Source organism: Pagrus major, chromosome 11 (assembly GCF_040436345.1).
Source record: "Pagrus major chromosome 11, Pma_NU_1.0".
In the NCBI taxonomy this organism is placed as follows: Eukaryota; Metazoa; Chordata; class Actinopteri; order Spariformes; family Sparidae; genus Pagrus; species Pagrus major.
In genome coordinates, this window is record NC_133225.1 from 35084293 (window position 1) to 35099707 (window position 15415).

Here is a 15415-nt window from a genome sequence, read left to right on the forward strand (position 1 = left end):
ATCTGGAGAGGACATGTGCACAGCAAGGACATGAACGATGCTCTAGAAAATAGACACTGACTCAACTGCTCTGCTGCTCAATCCCACAGATGTGAACAGGTTTCAGAAAGTTGAGCCATATGTCATTTTTAAATATTATTTATAAATAATATATGTGTGTATTGATAATGTCCATAAATGTTACCATGATGATCTCTGTCCCTACATGATTCACCTTGTTCACTGAGTCTGAGACTGCAGATCAATAAACAGTCAGAAGAACAACATTCAGATAAATGTACATCTATAATATTTCACTATAGAGCAGGTAATAATAATAATAATAATAACAATAATCAGCTCCCAGTCTCCTGTGACAGAGTATGTGACCTGAGTGAGAGCAGTCTGCCTGGTAACAGCTGATGATGAGGTCATGTGATCCTGTGCTGTGTTTTTAGAGCCGCTCTCAGTCAGACTGTGTCAGTGTTTGTGAAGTGATCACAGGAACATGGCTTCATCCTTTCTCAGCTTCTCCCTCCTCTTCATCAGCCTCTGCTCAGCAGGTAAGTACCAGCATACACTCATCAATACACTCTGATCAATACACTCATCAATACACTCATCAATACACTCTGATCCATACACTCTGATCTATACACTCTGATCAATACACTCTGATCTATACACTCTGATCAATACACTCATCAATACACTCTGATCCATACACTCTGATCTATACACTCTGATCAATACACTCTGATCAATACACTCTGATCAATACACTCTGATCAATACACTCATCAATACACTCTGATCTATACACTCATCAATACACTCTGATCAATACACTCTGATCAATACACTCTGATCAATACACTCTGATCTATACACTCATCAATACACTCTGATCAATACACTCTGATCAATACACTCTGATCTATACACTCATCAATACACTCTGATCAATACACTCTGATCTATACACTCTGATCAATACACTCATCAATACACTCTGATCTATACACTCTGATCAATACACTCATCAATACACTCATCAATACACTCTGATCAATACACTCTGATCAATACACTCATCAATACACTCTGATCAATACACACTGATCAATACACTCTGATCAATACACTCTGATCAATACACTCTGATCTATACACTCTGATCAATACACTCTGATCTATACACTCTGATCAATACACTCTGATCAATACACTCTGATCTATACACTCATCAATACACTCTGATCAATACACACTGATCAATACACTCTGATCAATACACTCTGATCTATACACTCTGATCAATACACTCTGATCAATACACTCTGATCTATACACTCTGATCAATACACTCTGATCAATACACTCTGATCTATACACTCATCAATACACTCTGATCAATACACACTGATCAATACACTCTGATCAATACACTCTGATCTATACACTCTGATCAATACACTCTGATCAATACACTCTGATCAATACACTCTGATCAATACACTCTGATCTATACACTCATCAATACACTCTGATCAATACACTCTGATCAATACACTCTGATCAATACACTCTGATCTATATATTCATTCTGTATGTTCACTCTGATTCTGTTTGTTCTTCAGATGGATTTCGGTATTATATGGTGTTCCGTTGTGATTTTAACTCCACTGAGCTGAACGACATCGAGTACATCTTGTCTTTATACTACAACAAAGTGGAGTACGCCAGGTTCAGCAGCAGCGTTGGAGAGTATGTTGGATACACTGAGTACGGACTGAAGCAGGCCAAGTACTGGAACAATGATCCTTCAGAACTGAGCAGGAGGAGAGCTGAGAAGGAGAGATGGTGCAAAGACAACATTGATGCTTTCTCCAGTGGAGTTCTGACTCAGTCAGGTGAGTTTGTGTTTGTAACATCCAACACATGACATCATCATCTGTCAGATTTAAACAGCTGAGACTGAAAATATGAAAATCTGATCAATGACTTGTTTTTATAATAATTGATGATGTTTAAACGTCACTGTCACTGAACTCAAGCTGTTCTCTGACTCCACCTGCTGCTCAAACTCTGCTACTGCAGCCGCTGATTAACACGAAGCTCAGAGTTCAATAAGTTCACTGACTGTTCTGTAAACTCACAGAGTCCTAACACACTGAGTGAGTCCACCACATGACGACAACAACAACAACAACAACAACAACACTAATGATAATAATAATAATTAATTCATTAATTAGTTTCATTAAAGTTTCTGCAAATTCACTGAAATACAAACTTTCACCACCACTGCTGATCAACAACACTAATAATAATAATAATGATCATGATAATAACAATGATAATGAAGATGATGATGATGATGATGATGTCACTGTGTTGCAGCTAAGCCGTACGTCAGACTGCAGTCTGTGACGCCCTCTGCTGGTAAACATCAGTCCATGTTGGTCTGCAGCGTCTTCGACTTCTTCCCCAAACTGATCAAAGTGAGCTGGTTCAGAGACGGACAGGAAGTCACCTCTGATGTCACTTCCACTGATGAGCTGGCAGACGGTGATTGGTACTACCAGATCCACTCTCACCTGGAGTACACGCCCAGGTGAGTCCACCTCCAGGTCTGGTCAGGTCCAAGTCCAGTCAGATCCAGGTCCAGTCAGATCCAGTCAGATCCAGGTCCAGTCAGATCCAGTCAGATCCAGTCAGATCCAGGTCCAGTCAGATCCAGTCAGATCCAGACAGGTCCAGTCAGATCCAGTCAGGTCCAGTCAGATCCAGTCAGGTCCAGTCAGGTCCAGACAGGTCCAGTCAGATCCAGACAGGTCCAGTCAGGTCCAGTCAGGTCCAGTCAGATCCAGTCAGGTCCAGTCAGATCCAGTCAGTACTGATGTATGTGTTGGTTTGTGTTGAAGGTCTGGAGAGAAGATCTCCTGTGTGGTGGAGCACGCCAGCCTGAAAGAACCTCTGGTTACTGACTGGGGTAAGTACCTGTCTGTCTCTCACCTGTCTGTCTCTCACCTGTCTGTCTCTGTCTGTGTACCTGTCTGTCTGTCTGTCTCTCTACCTGTCTGTCTCACCTGTCTGTCTCTCTACCTGTCTGTCTCACCTGTCTGTCTCTCTACCTGTCTGTCTCTCACCTGTCTGTCTCTCTACCTGTCTGTCTCTCAGACCCGTCCATGCCTGAGTCTGAGAGAAACAAGATCGCCATCGGAGCGTCTGGACTGATCCTGGGTCTGATCTTATCTCTGGCTGGATTCATCTACTACAAGACCAAGGCCCGAGGTCAGACCAGTTCACACACCTCAAACCAGTTCACACCTCAAACCAGTTCACACACCTCAAACCAGTTCACACACCTCAAACCAGTTCACACCTCAAACCAGTTCACACCTCAAACCAGTTCACACACCTCAAACCAGTTCACACCTCAAACCAGTTCACACACCTCAAACCAGTTCACACCTCAAACCAGTTCACACACCTCAAACCAGTTCACACACCTCAAACCAGTTCACACCTCAAACCAGTTCACACCTCAAACCAGTTCACACACCTCAAACCAGTTCACACCTCAAACCAGTTCACACACCTCAAACCAGTTCACACCTCAAACGAGTTCACACACCTCAAACCAGTTCACACCCTCAAACCAGTTCACACCTCAAACCAGTTCACACACCTCAAACCAGTTCACACCTCAGACCAGTTCACACCCTCAAACCAGTTCACACCTCAAACCAGTACCCACACCTCAAACCAGTTCACACACCTCAAACCAGTTCACACACCTCAAACCAGTTCACACCCTCAGACCAGTTCACACACCTCAAACCAGTTCACACCTCAAACCAGTACCCACACCTCAAACCAGTTCACACCTCAAACCAGTTCACACCCTCAAACCAGTTCACACACCTCAAACCAGTTCACACACCTCAAACCAGTTCACACCCTCAGACCAGTTCACACACCTCAAACCAGTTCACACCTCAAACCAGTTCACACACCTAAAACCAGTACACACACCTCAAACCAGTTCGCACACCTCAAACCAGTTCACACACCTCAAACCAGTTCACACACCTCAAACCAGTTCACACCTCAAACCAGCTCAAACCAGTTCACACCCTCAAACCAGTTCACACATCTCAAACCAGTTCACACCTCAAACCAGTTCACACATCTCAAACCAGTTCACACACCTCAAACCAGTTCACACACCTCAAACCAGTTCACACCTCAAACCAGTTCACACACCTCAAACCAGTTCACACCTCAAACCAGTTCACACCCTCAAACCAGTTCACACCTCAAACCAGTTCACACACCTCAAACCAGTTCACACCTCAAACCAGTACACACACCTCAAACCAGTACACACACCTCAAACCAGTACACACACCTCAAACCAGTTCACACACCTCAAACCAGTTCACACCTCAAACCAGTTCACACCCTCAAACCAGTTCACACCTCAAACCAGTTCACACACCTCAAACCAGTTCACACCTCAAACCAGTTCACACCCTCAAACCAGTTCACACCTCAAACCAGTTCACACACCTCAAACCAGTTCACACCTCAAACCAGTTCACACACCTCAAACCAGTTCACACACCCCAAACCAGTTCACACCTCAAACCAGGTCACACACCTCAAACCAGTTCACACCTCAGACCAGTTCACACCTCAAACCAGTTCACACCTCAAACCAGTACACACACCTCAAACCAGTTCACACCTCAAACCAGTTCACACACCTCAAACCAGTTCACACACCTCAAACCAGTACACACACCTCTAACCGGTTCACACCTCAAACCAGTTCACACCCTCAAACCAGTTCACACCTCAGACCAGTTCACACCTCAAACCAGTTCACACACCTCAAACCAGTACACACACCTCAAACCGGTTCACACCTCAAACCAGTTCACACCCTCAAACCAGTTCACACCTCAGACCAGTTCACACCTCAAACCAGTTCACACACCTCAAACCAGTTCACACCTCAAACCAGTTCACACCACAAACCAGTTCACACACCTCAAACCAGTTCACACCTCAGACCAGTTCACACCTCAAACCAGTTCACACACCTCAAACCAGTTCACACACCTCAAACCAGTTCACACACCTCAAACCAGTTCACACCTCAAACCAGTTCACACCTCAAACCAGTTCACAGACCAGTTTTAATGTCGTGGTGTATCTGAGGTTGATCGTATCGTCTCTTCTTTTCTTGAATCCAGGAAGGATTCTGGTCCCCAGTAACTGATCCTGGTCCTGATCCTGGTCTTGGTCTTGGACCTGGTCCTGGTCCTTGTCTTGATCCTGGTCTTGGTCCTGATCCTGGTCCTGGTCCTGGTCCTTGTCCTGATCCTGGTCTTGGCCCTGGTCCTGGTCTTGGTCCTGATCCTGATCCTGGTCCTGGTCCTGGTCTTGGTCCTGGTCCCGGTCCTGGTCCTGGTCCTGATCCTGATCCTGGTCCTGGTCCTGGTCCTGAAGCAGCATCATGTGCTGTCAGTGCTGCCCCCTGCTGGAGCGGCTGAACACCTGCTTCTCTGATGATGTGTCCTCTGATCCTGAGCCGGTCTACACCTGGTCCAGGACTGTCCCGTCTGTGTCCTCTGCACTGTTGGTCTGTGAGGACTGTGACAGTCCTGGACCAGGTCTAGTCTGGACCGTGCTTCCTCTCCCGGCCTGTGGCTCATTCGCTGTGCTGTCTCAGTCAGATATAACCTGCTGGAATCATGTGGGGCTGGTTGATGGTGATTGTTGGGTTTCTCTGTTTCTACTCAAGTTTTCTGATCAATAAACAAAAGAAAGTCTCTGATCTCTGTGGAGTTATTGATCACATGTTCACAGACAGGAAGTCTCACGTGTCTCCACATGAAGCTGAGTGATACAAACACTGGTTTACAGCAGCGTCTATAAATCATCTGCTCTCAGACTGGACTCTGGTCCAAAGCAGAGCTGGTGCCGGTCGGAGCAGCAGGACCGTCACACAACACGCTTCACTCTGGTTCTGTCCAGTTTCAATGAACAGTGTTAAATCAGTGTTTTTGTGAATGGAGTCTGGTGGGTGTGGAGAGAGTGAGGCAGCAGCTGTGTGTGTAGGATCCATCAGATGAAATGTCCTCAGCAGTGACAGCACGAAGGACAGAACGAAAAGTGATTTATTAAAGAGTGTGAGACAAAATGTTTAAATGAAGACGACGTCAGAAACTCTTCATCCTGACGGTCGTCTCCAGAGGACGTCCTGCACCAGAAGGTCAGTTCTGCCTGCTGGGACACATTTACTTTGTTTTTAATGAAACAATATGAATTAAATCATCATTAAAATAAAACACTGTTGATCCTCAGTCAGAACAAAGTGTTGACAGCGTGTCTGACATCTTTGTGTCCGTCTGTGTGAGAGCTGAAGGACTCAACTGTCGGTCCACAGGGACAAACAGACACAAAGACGCTGATAAAGGATGAGACAGTGAGGAGGACGCAGGCTGAGACAGCTGTGTATGTTTCATGTGTTCATACAGTTTTAAAGACGTCACAGATGTTAAAGTGCTCACAGGTCAGACTGACTCGTCTGTGTTCATGTCCACTCAGTGTGATGCTGCCCTCTAGTGGAGGAGGCGTCTTCATCCTGATGAAGGTTCATTAAAACTCACTCTGAAACATTATTTCACTGTGTTTCATATAAATGTTATTTTCCTGTCAGGATCATGTTTAATGTGAAGTCCACCCCCTGTAGTGGTTCAGTCCAGTCAGGGCGGGGCCAGGTGAGGTGGTCTGTCACCTTCAGGTCCACACCTGCAGTCCCTCATCACATGTAGCTGCAGATTCAGTTCATTGAGAACTGCTGGAGAGGTGCGTTAGGTTTGTGCACCTGAATGGCTGCAACACACTCCCGACCGATTACCAATGACTGTACAGCTGCTCCTGATTTATTTAGTGAGCATCCAAGATTATCTGAGTGTCCTATGTAATTATCATCATTTCGTTATTCCTTAATTATCATATTGCAGCACCACTATCAGTACTTCTATGTGATATACAGACAGAATACAGAATACATAAGCAGCCATACACACCACAGCCACACATCACTTAATAATAATAATAATAAAACAATTCTAGTGTTTATGTTTTAATGGTCATGACAGTACAATGTTTGCTTGCTCGACCGTGCAGGACGCACCAAACTGTGCTTTGTAGCTGTCATTTTATGCCTCATCTAATTTAATGGTAAATTCTCATCCCATGCACGAGTCAGTGTCAACACATGGAGGGTGAAATGAGATGACATCACTGAGATCCTAATTACATCTGCAGGGGGACTGTCGATGTAGATCAGCCACATCCCTTCCTCTTCAGAGGGGAATGTTGAATACTGGACACTGTCCTCCACAAAATACAATACATTGAAACTGACACTTCTCCTGACTATAGTAGATTCATCTCATGGGTCTTTTCTATCTATTCAGTAAAGAATTAGAAATGAAGTCTTCACACGTCTTCTTCTCGAGTCTTAATAAATCATTCATGAATGGAGTCAACAGTCATTGAGTGAGTGAGTAAATGTTCTCCAGTCTGCTATAGTTCATAAAACTCCTGTCACTAGTCTGCTACACACGGCATCCCAGACGGTTCTGAAACCCTCCCCACCAACACATCACAGCCCTGGAGATCCCAGGACACTTTGTTGTGGGAGCTGCCTGCCTCAAAACCGAGCAGCACATATCACAGGAGCTTCACAAGGAGAAGGTCTGTTTCAAACATGATTATACAACACATGCAAAACACAGTATGGGTTCAATTAGAGCAGATGTCAGTACAGGGCAGCTTCAAACAATCTGACTGTGCTCATAGGCAGGACTGCTGTTCAATGTGAGGCTGAGTTTATTTCTTGACTGATGCAACATTCCCATAATTTAACACTGGAAATCGTGTGAAGGTCACAGAGGGACTTCTGAGCTCGATGCCTGTTTGGCCTCAGAATGAACTGAATTTGCCCGAATCGTAGCAGTAACTTTAATCATTTGACTGAAAACATCTGTAGCATAATGTTGATTCTAAACTGCCAGAAGTTAGGTAATTTCCCATAAACGCTGTGAACAGTAACAGATAAATAATGATGAATGCAGTTGGTGCCGCAGATCGATGAGCTCAGTCCCTCCAGAGAGGTGGAACTGGAACTGGTGCGCTGATGCTGGAGTTGTGGCTCCGTCTCGTTGTGACTGATCAACTGTATCCTATAATAAAACTATCTGATCCTTTCAGCTGACCCAGTCCACAAGGGAATGAGGTGTAACTGAGGCTGATAATTGTGTAACAATGACTTGAGTCATAATTTATATTCTATGACCTTCATGGTGACCGGTGCAAAACCAATGGGAGATGTTTTGGACACGTTAGACACTAAACAAGACTCTCCACCATTATCAAAATATAAACTGAGGGAATATCTGTTGATACAAATGTGTTGCAATTTATTAATATTCACAATATTTACGCTCAAACATGTACTGTATCTAGGCTTATAACTTTGTGTCTGCGTTTTTCAATTAGCCTAAATCTGATAATAATAAAACTATATAACATGTCTATATAGACCCAGCAAAAGTTATGTGTGTAATTTAAAACGTGTTTTAGAACAAGATCGTGCTTGGAGACTGTAAAGGGCATTTCAAACAATATTTATTCACAGAAATGATAAAATGGGGTGTGGTGGTGGTGGTGGTGGTGGTGGGGGGGGGGGGGGTCCGTTATTGTGGGGGCTTGGCAACACCGATCCTCCACCACCACCGCTGGTCTTCCACTCGCACACTGTCCTCTGCCGGCCGCAGACTGGAAGCTGTGAGGGAAACAAGATGGCGGTCACTGCCCTTTACAGCCAATACATGCACACCACTTCATTTACGTCCTGAGGTCGTTACTCACACGATGGGGCAGAGTATCAGCTCAGCCGTGTTCACCGTACTGTGGCAGGATGAACTTTTTCATCCACTCCCCGCCCCGCCCTCTTTGCTCGATCCACATCAGGTGCGGGTCTGCGGGCTGCGCCTGATTGAGGGGCGGGGCCGCCACTACAGCTGCACAGGTGCCTGCTGCTCAGTTTGCGCTTCTGTCTCTCCGGGTCTGGCGTCCAGGGCTGGTGTGGCGTGTGGTTTGGCCTGATCCGCGTGGTGGTTGGCTTTATAGGATTCGCTACTGCGGTCAAGCCAGCCGTGGTTCGCGTTCGCTTGGTCAAATCAGCCGCACGCTGTTTTCTAGTGCGCGAATATACGGACATTTACGGTAATCGTAAAGACCCCGCTCTAAAGAGCTGCTGGTAGTGACAGTGGGGCGGACTGAAGTCACACAGTCACACCCGTGAAAATTACGATACTTTTTCAGTAATTATTCCTGGTAATATACTGAAGGTATCACGGAGGTTTGCGTACGGATTTCAAAGTAAAGGACGAAAGTCAAAACGTAAGGATATTTCACCCAACTTTTACGTGGAATAAAAATCAGCATACTGCTGAACGTAGTCCTTCCTAGACTGCATGCATAATATCAAGTACTTTTACTGTGTACTTTTTGAGTAATCTTCTGTTCTTTTTTTTTCCGGCACTGCACATGGAACCACCTGTTACAGCTTTCACACTGTATCTGTAAATTGAAACAAGTGCTTACAAAATCATCTTTTTTATCAGAAATAATAGAGTAGATGTACAACAGAGGATAATTTCTCATCATGGACGAGGCAATCAGTCTTTACATTCATTTTCTCATTAGATTTGTATATGGCGTATTATTTCCAATTTCATACATAAATAGTCTTGCAAATAGGGGTGGGATGATAGGGGTAACTCACAATTCGATAATGTGACAATATCTGGCCCACAATAATGTTAATATCAAGAGTATCTTGATATACAGATACAGTGTGAAAGCTGTAACAGGTGGTTCCATGTGCAGTGCCTGGGGATGACCAAGGATCAACTCCGAGATGCCAGGACAAGCAACTGGAACTGCTTTGTCTGCACTTAGGACTAAGGACTACACATTTGGCATAGGACTAGATATTCAGCAGATTTGACTCCATTTTTGTCTGTTTTGTTATGAGACCAACTTTAGTGTGACATAGTCATGACGGTGTCTTTCATGTTTGAAAAAATTGTCTGATTTAGAATTTATATAACTAGATCAATGTATATAAGTTAAGTTGTTCAAATTGTTTTATTTAAAAAGACAAACTTCAAGTTTACTTTGACATGTTTTTTATTTATTTGTTTTAAAAATGTGAGAACATGTAAGTAGTATTATAGATGTGAAATAGATCATTCTAATTTAAGAGATGCTTGTGTTTGTGTGTGTTTTTTGTAACACCAAAGCAACCCTAAGTAAGTTCAACATCAAAAGCCAGAAACATTTGTTTGAAATCTTTGGTACTCCACAGGACCCAGCTTGCTCTCAACTAGTCTTGCTAGCAGCACTGTCTTACCCTTGTGCTCATCATGTCCTCTGTTAAGGACTTTGACAGAGGATTACTCAAAAAGTACACAGTAAAAGTACTTGATATTATGCATGCAAGTAGTCTGGGGAGTACTAAGTTCAGCAGTATAAGATTCATAGACTACTTATGGAAAATAACCTTTTTATTCCACATCAAAGTTAGGTGAAATGTGCTCATCATGTCCTCTGTTAAGGACTTTGACAGAAGATTACTCAAAAAGTACACAGTAAAAGTACTTGATATTATGCATGCAGTCTAGGAAGGACTACGTTCAGCAGTATGCTGATTTTTATTCCACGTAAAAGTTGGGTGAAATATCCTTACGTTTTGACTTTCGTCCTTTACTTTGAAATCCGTACGCAAACCTCCGTGATACCTTCAGTATATTACCAGGAATAATTACTGAAAAAGTATCGTAATTTTCACGGGTGTGACTGTGTGACTTCAGTCCGCCCCACTGTCACTACCAGCAGCTCTTTAGAGCGGGGTCTTTACGATTACCGTAAATGTCCGTATATTCGCGCACTAGAAAACAGCGTGCGGCTGATTTGACCAAGCGAACGCGAACCACGGCTGGCTTGACCGCAGTGATTCGCTGGATCTTCATTGTTCGTAAGTGTAAGTCCTGTTCAGCGTGGTTTACTGGGGCCGCTGTGCGTCTTTTTGGGGCATTACACCTGTTCTATGTTGTGCTTTGCAGTGCGGTTGTCTGTCGGCCGCAGCGGTGGGGGACTGGAGTTGTCCGCGCTGGGCGGTTTGCTTTCTCCAGGTAGGCTGGCTCACCTAAAGTTCGGCGGCGTTGATTCAGCCGCTAATGTCACTGCTCTCTGGTCTCTCAGCAGTAACTTTATGCGCAGCTTGCTGCGCTTCCTCTCCTGTCGGGAAATCTGTACCTGTTCTCTGTGGTAGGTGGTCTGAAGTTCAGATTAATTTTGATTACTTTCAGTAATGATTTGTAATTTTAATTGGTGATTTTGTGTGTAATTTGCAGACACGCTGTGCGCTGCGGGACTCCAGGTCCTGGTTCAGTGCTCCGCCGCACCGGGTGACACTGCTGCTGTCTCGTCTGCCGCTTGTCCGGTTCGGTGACAGTCGTTAACTGACTCACTGCTAATTGTTGGTCCGCTGTTCCCACTGCTGGGGCCTGGTGGCTTTATGTGTGGAGTTGGTAAATTTTGAATTATGTTTGCATGAATTAATGATTGCTGTTTTTCCTAGGTTTATTTCTAATTGATTTGCTTTGCTGGTGTTTTGTTTATTTTTGTGTTTAAGTGTTTTGTTCATTTAAGTTGACTGCATGATTTGTTTTCTGTTTGTATATTTTGGATTGTGGTTGCCTTAACGATTGCTTTTTCTAGGTTTATTATTTCTAATTGGTTCGCTGTGTTTTGTTCCTTTTTGTGTTTAAGTGTTTCTGTTTTACGTTGATTGCATGATTTGTTTTTTTTGTTAACATCCTCATTTAGCCGAGAGCTTAGAGATGTAGTGTATAGGTGGAAATGGTATACTACAACTAAGTAGTTGTCACTGGGGGTGCAGTAGTTTTATTGTCCCTTTTAAACAACTTGATTGTGAAATAAAATACTCTTTTTATATTGAAATCACATCTGTTGTCGGGGTGTATGTTCGAACCTGTGTCCTTTTTCTAATCTAAGTTCCTGGGGGTGAAACTCCCCCAGGTGGCGTTGTCGAGCAACAAAAAAAATACACCGATTGTCGGTTTGTTGAAACTAGCGTGACCATAAGTCCCAAATCATCCAATTCGCCCACTCGTGTTCCCCTCTCTTGCCACAGTACTGTTACACACATTCACAATAACTTCCCATGGCAGGGATCAGTACTGGCACCATGGGGGCAGAGGAGGGATGTAACGGTGTCGGTAATATCGCGATAACAAACATGTCTCAATATCACTGTGGACATGTACGGTATGAAATGACGGCAAATACTGTAGATTTTGATGTCATTACATCCGTAGGGCAGAGTATAAAGTCACATTTCACTTAGTCTGACAGTCGGCGCCGTCTGCTGGCGACAGCTGACAGCAGCACGGATCTCACACTCCTCTTCCTGTCTGCTCGCTGCAGGTGGAACCGGGTCGGTCTGCAGGCCCGACCACTCTGCTGTGTTCTGGTGTAGAATCAGACGCTGGCAACTCTTTTTGAACCCTGGTTTAGCCCCGTCTCAACAACACACCTGACATGAAAAGGACAAGGTCAGTGTATCCCCCAGATGAAATGGTGAAGACCAGACACAACGTTACAGGCAACACTAGTGTTTTAAGCCACAATGAAGAATAATCAATGCTTTTCACCAGTGTGACGTGTGTCTGAGTGGATCTGTTGTTAAACTATAACGTTAACAGTTCACAATCATCATTTGGGTTCAGAGATCACAGAAATACTGGTCCCCTGATCCACTGATGTGCAGTCTGATAGCTGGTCCTCCCACAATGTGACGATCCCGGTGTTTCGGTTGAACTGGTGACTGTGTTATCTGGTGGCCTTCTCTCCCTGTCAGACGTTACCAGAGATGAGAGTGTGGAGGTTCATTGTAACGACTGTGTGGTAACTGCACTGAACCACTTATGGCCGCTGGGTGAGAATAAGTCCAGATTTAGTTTCTTTATTGCTGATTAAGAATGGTTGATGGTGTGAGTGTGACAGATGAGTGTGTGTGTGGTTCTGTAACAGGGAACAGAACAGTTCTCAGAGCAGCAGGTACGTGGTTGACTATACAGTACCAGGACTGGGAACCAACCAATAGAAGTAGGAATGAATCCTTCAGCTTGATTCACAACAGCCACTATAATCTGCTGCCATCACACACACACACACACACACACACACACACACACACACACACACACACACACGTGGGACACGTCTTACTATTAGCAACTGATGAGCATTAACAGGTGAACTGATCAGCAGCACCATCAATATAAATTGTCCACCTGCTGCATCAACCCAGCCTCCTATTCGACAGCAGGGGGCGCACTTCTGATGCTTAATACCTTATTATCGTGTCTCAGGCACAGAATGAGTTTTAAACCCAGTTAAAAGGTTGAGTCTGGACTTTTTACTTATTTGACTTATGAAAATGAAATCCGTCTTTACATCAGCTGTGGACTTCTGGTCCTGTGCGGGGGTGACTGTCTGTGTCCCTCCCGTTACAGGCGGGGGGACACAGACAGTCAGGCACTAGGACCAAGCGGGAAAACGGCCGCTCAAGCTGAGTTAACCCGCCCACGAGCTCCTCGGTGATTGGCTCCGCCGCTCCTCGGTGATTGGCTGTCCCCGCTCCTCGGTGATTGGCTCCGCCGCTCCTCGGTGATTGGCTCCGCCGCTCCTCGGTGATTGGCTCTGCCGCTCCTCGGTGATTGGCTCTGCCGCTCCTCGGTGATTGGCTCCGCCGCTCCTCGGTGATTGGCTCTGCCGCTCCTCGGTGATTGGCTCCGCCGCTCCTCGGTGATTGGCTGTCCCCGCTCCTCGGTGATTGGCTCTGCTGCTCCTCGGTGATTGGCTCTGCCGCTCCTCGGTGATTGGCTCCGCCGCTCCTCGGTGATTGGCTCTGCCGCTCCTCGGTGATTGGCTCCGCTGCTCCTCGGTGATTGGCTCCGCCGCTCCTCGGTGATTGGCTCCGCTGCTCCTCGGTGATTGGCTCCGCCGCTCCTCGGTGATTGGCTCTGCTGCTCCTCGGTGATTGGCTCTGCCGCTCCTCGGTGATTGGCTCCGCCGCTCCTCGGTGATTGGCTCCGCCGCTCCTCGGTGATTGGCTCCGCCGCTCCTCGGTGATTGGCTCCGCCGCTCCTCGGTGATTGGCTGTCCCCGCTGCCACTCCGTGCTGCTCGCACGCCGGTCTGCCGGTGGCCCAGTGTTTGTTAACCTGCCACGGTGAGGCGGGTGTTTGTGCTGCCTTCAGTCAGCCACAAGGATTATGACATCAGAGGTCTCATTCACATTCACGTTTGAATCCACATCCATGTGCGTGCGTGTGTATGTGTGTGTGTTTGGTAATTAGGCGCAGCCGGGACGTCTAAAAAAGAAAAGTAAGAGACTTCTTCAGAAGTCAAAGTGTCAGTGACTCAAAGAAAAGCGTTACATCCTGTAACTGGCTCCCAACACAGCAGCATATCCACTCAAGAGCCTCCTCACCAACTACACAGCTCACTGACCTCGTGGAGGGTCTTTGGGTTGTACTGAACGTGCTGAGAAGTAACATGTGTTGTTATTATTATTGTTATTATTATTATTATTATTATTATTATTATTATTATTATAACTGTAGAGCCTCAACAATGCAAAGATTTTAAAAAGCTTATATTTAATGAGAGATGCACTTACACTTATTTTCATGTATTATTTTATGTTAAAGGCAGCAACTGTTTAAAAAACACCAACAGTGAAAGATTCAGGGAAAAATACAATAAAACCTCAGATTACAAATGTGACTTCAAACATCCAGACTCATGATAAATGTGAAACCAAGTGTTTTCCTCTAAAACCGTGTCATCAAAATTTATGATTGTTGCACCAACATTGTTCCACTGATCATGTCAAGCATCAATATACTTTTGTCAGGTGACGGAGATGCAGAAGGAGATACAGGAGGAGAAGAGGCTGGAGGAGGGAGAGGAGGAGAGGCTGGAGGAGGAGAGGCTGGAGGAGGAGAGGAGAAGAGGCTGGAGGAGATGGAGGATGAGAGGCTGGAGGAGGAGAGGAGAAGAGGCTGGAGGAGGAGAAGCTGGAGGAGGAGGAGAGGAGGAGAGGCTGGAGGAGATGGAGGAGGAGAAGCTGGAGGAGAAGAGGCTGGAGGAGATGGAGGAGGAGGAGAGGCTGGAGGAGGGAGAGGAGGAGAGGCTGGAGGAGGAGAGGCTGGAGGAGAAGAGGCTGGAGGAGAAGAGGCTGGAGGAGG

At 45.4% G+C, this 15415-nt stretch overlaps 1 protein-coding gene across 2 annotated transcripts; it reads left to right on the forward strand.

The window, feature by feature from the left end:
- The first annotated feature begins 440 nt into the window (after nucleotides 1-440).
- LOC141004587 (H-2 class II histocompatibility antigen, I-E beta chain-like) lies at nucleotides 441-5830 on the forward strand. Of its 2 annotated transcripts, XR_012179829.1 has the most exons (7): nucleotides 441-542; nucleotides 1620-1892; nucleotides 2383-2596; nucleotides 2907-2974; nucleotides 3163-3276; nucleotides 5247-5587; nucleotides 5667-5830. XR_012179829.1 is itself a non-coding variant. In XM_073476164.1 (6 exons), exons 1-6 carry the CDS (start codon nucleotides 488-490, stop codon nucleotides 5270-5272), a joined length of 750 nt encoding a protein of 249 aa, XP_073332265.1. In that variant the 5' UTR covers nucleotides 441-487; the 3' UTR covers nucleotides 5273-5830. The 2 variants fall into 2 exon arrangements, 1 of the variants encoding a protein (XP_073332265.1); XM_073476164.1 differs by having other exon boundaries at nucleotides 5247-5830.
- Nucleotides 5831-15415: the final 9585 nt, after the last annotated feature.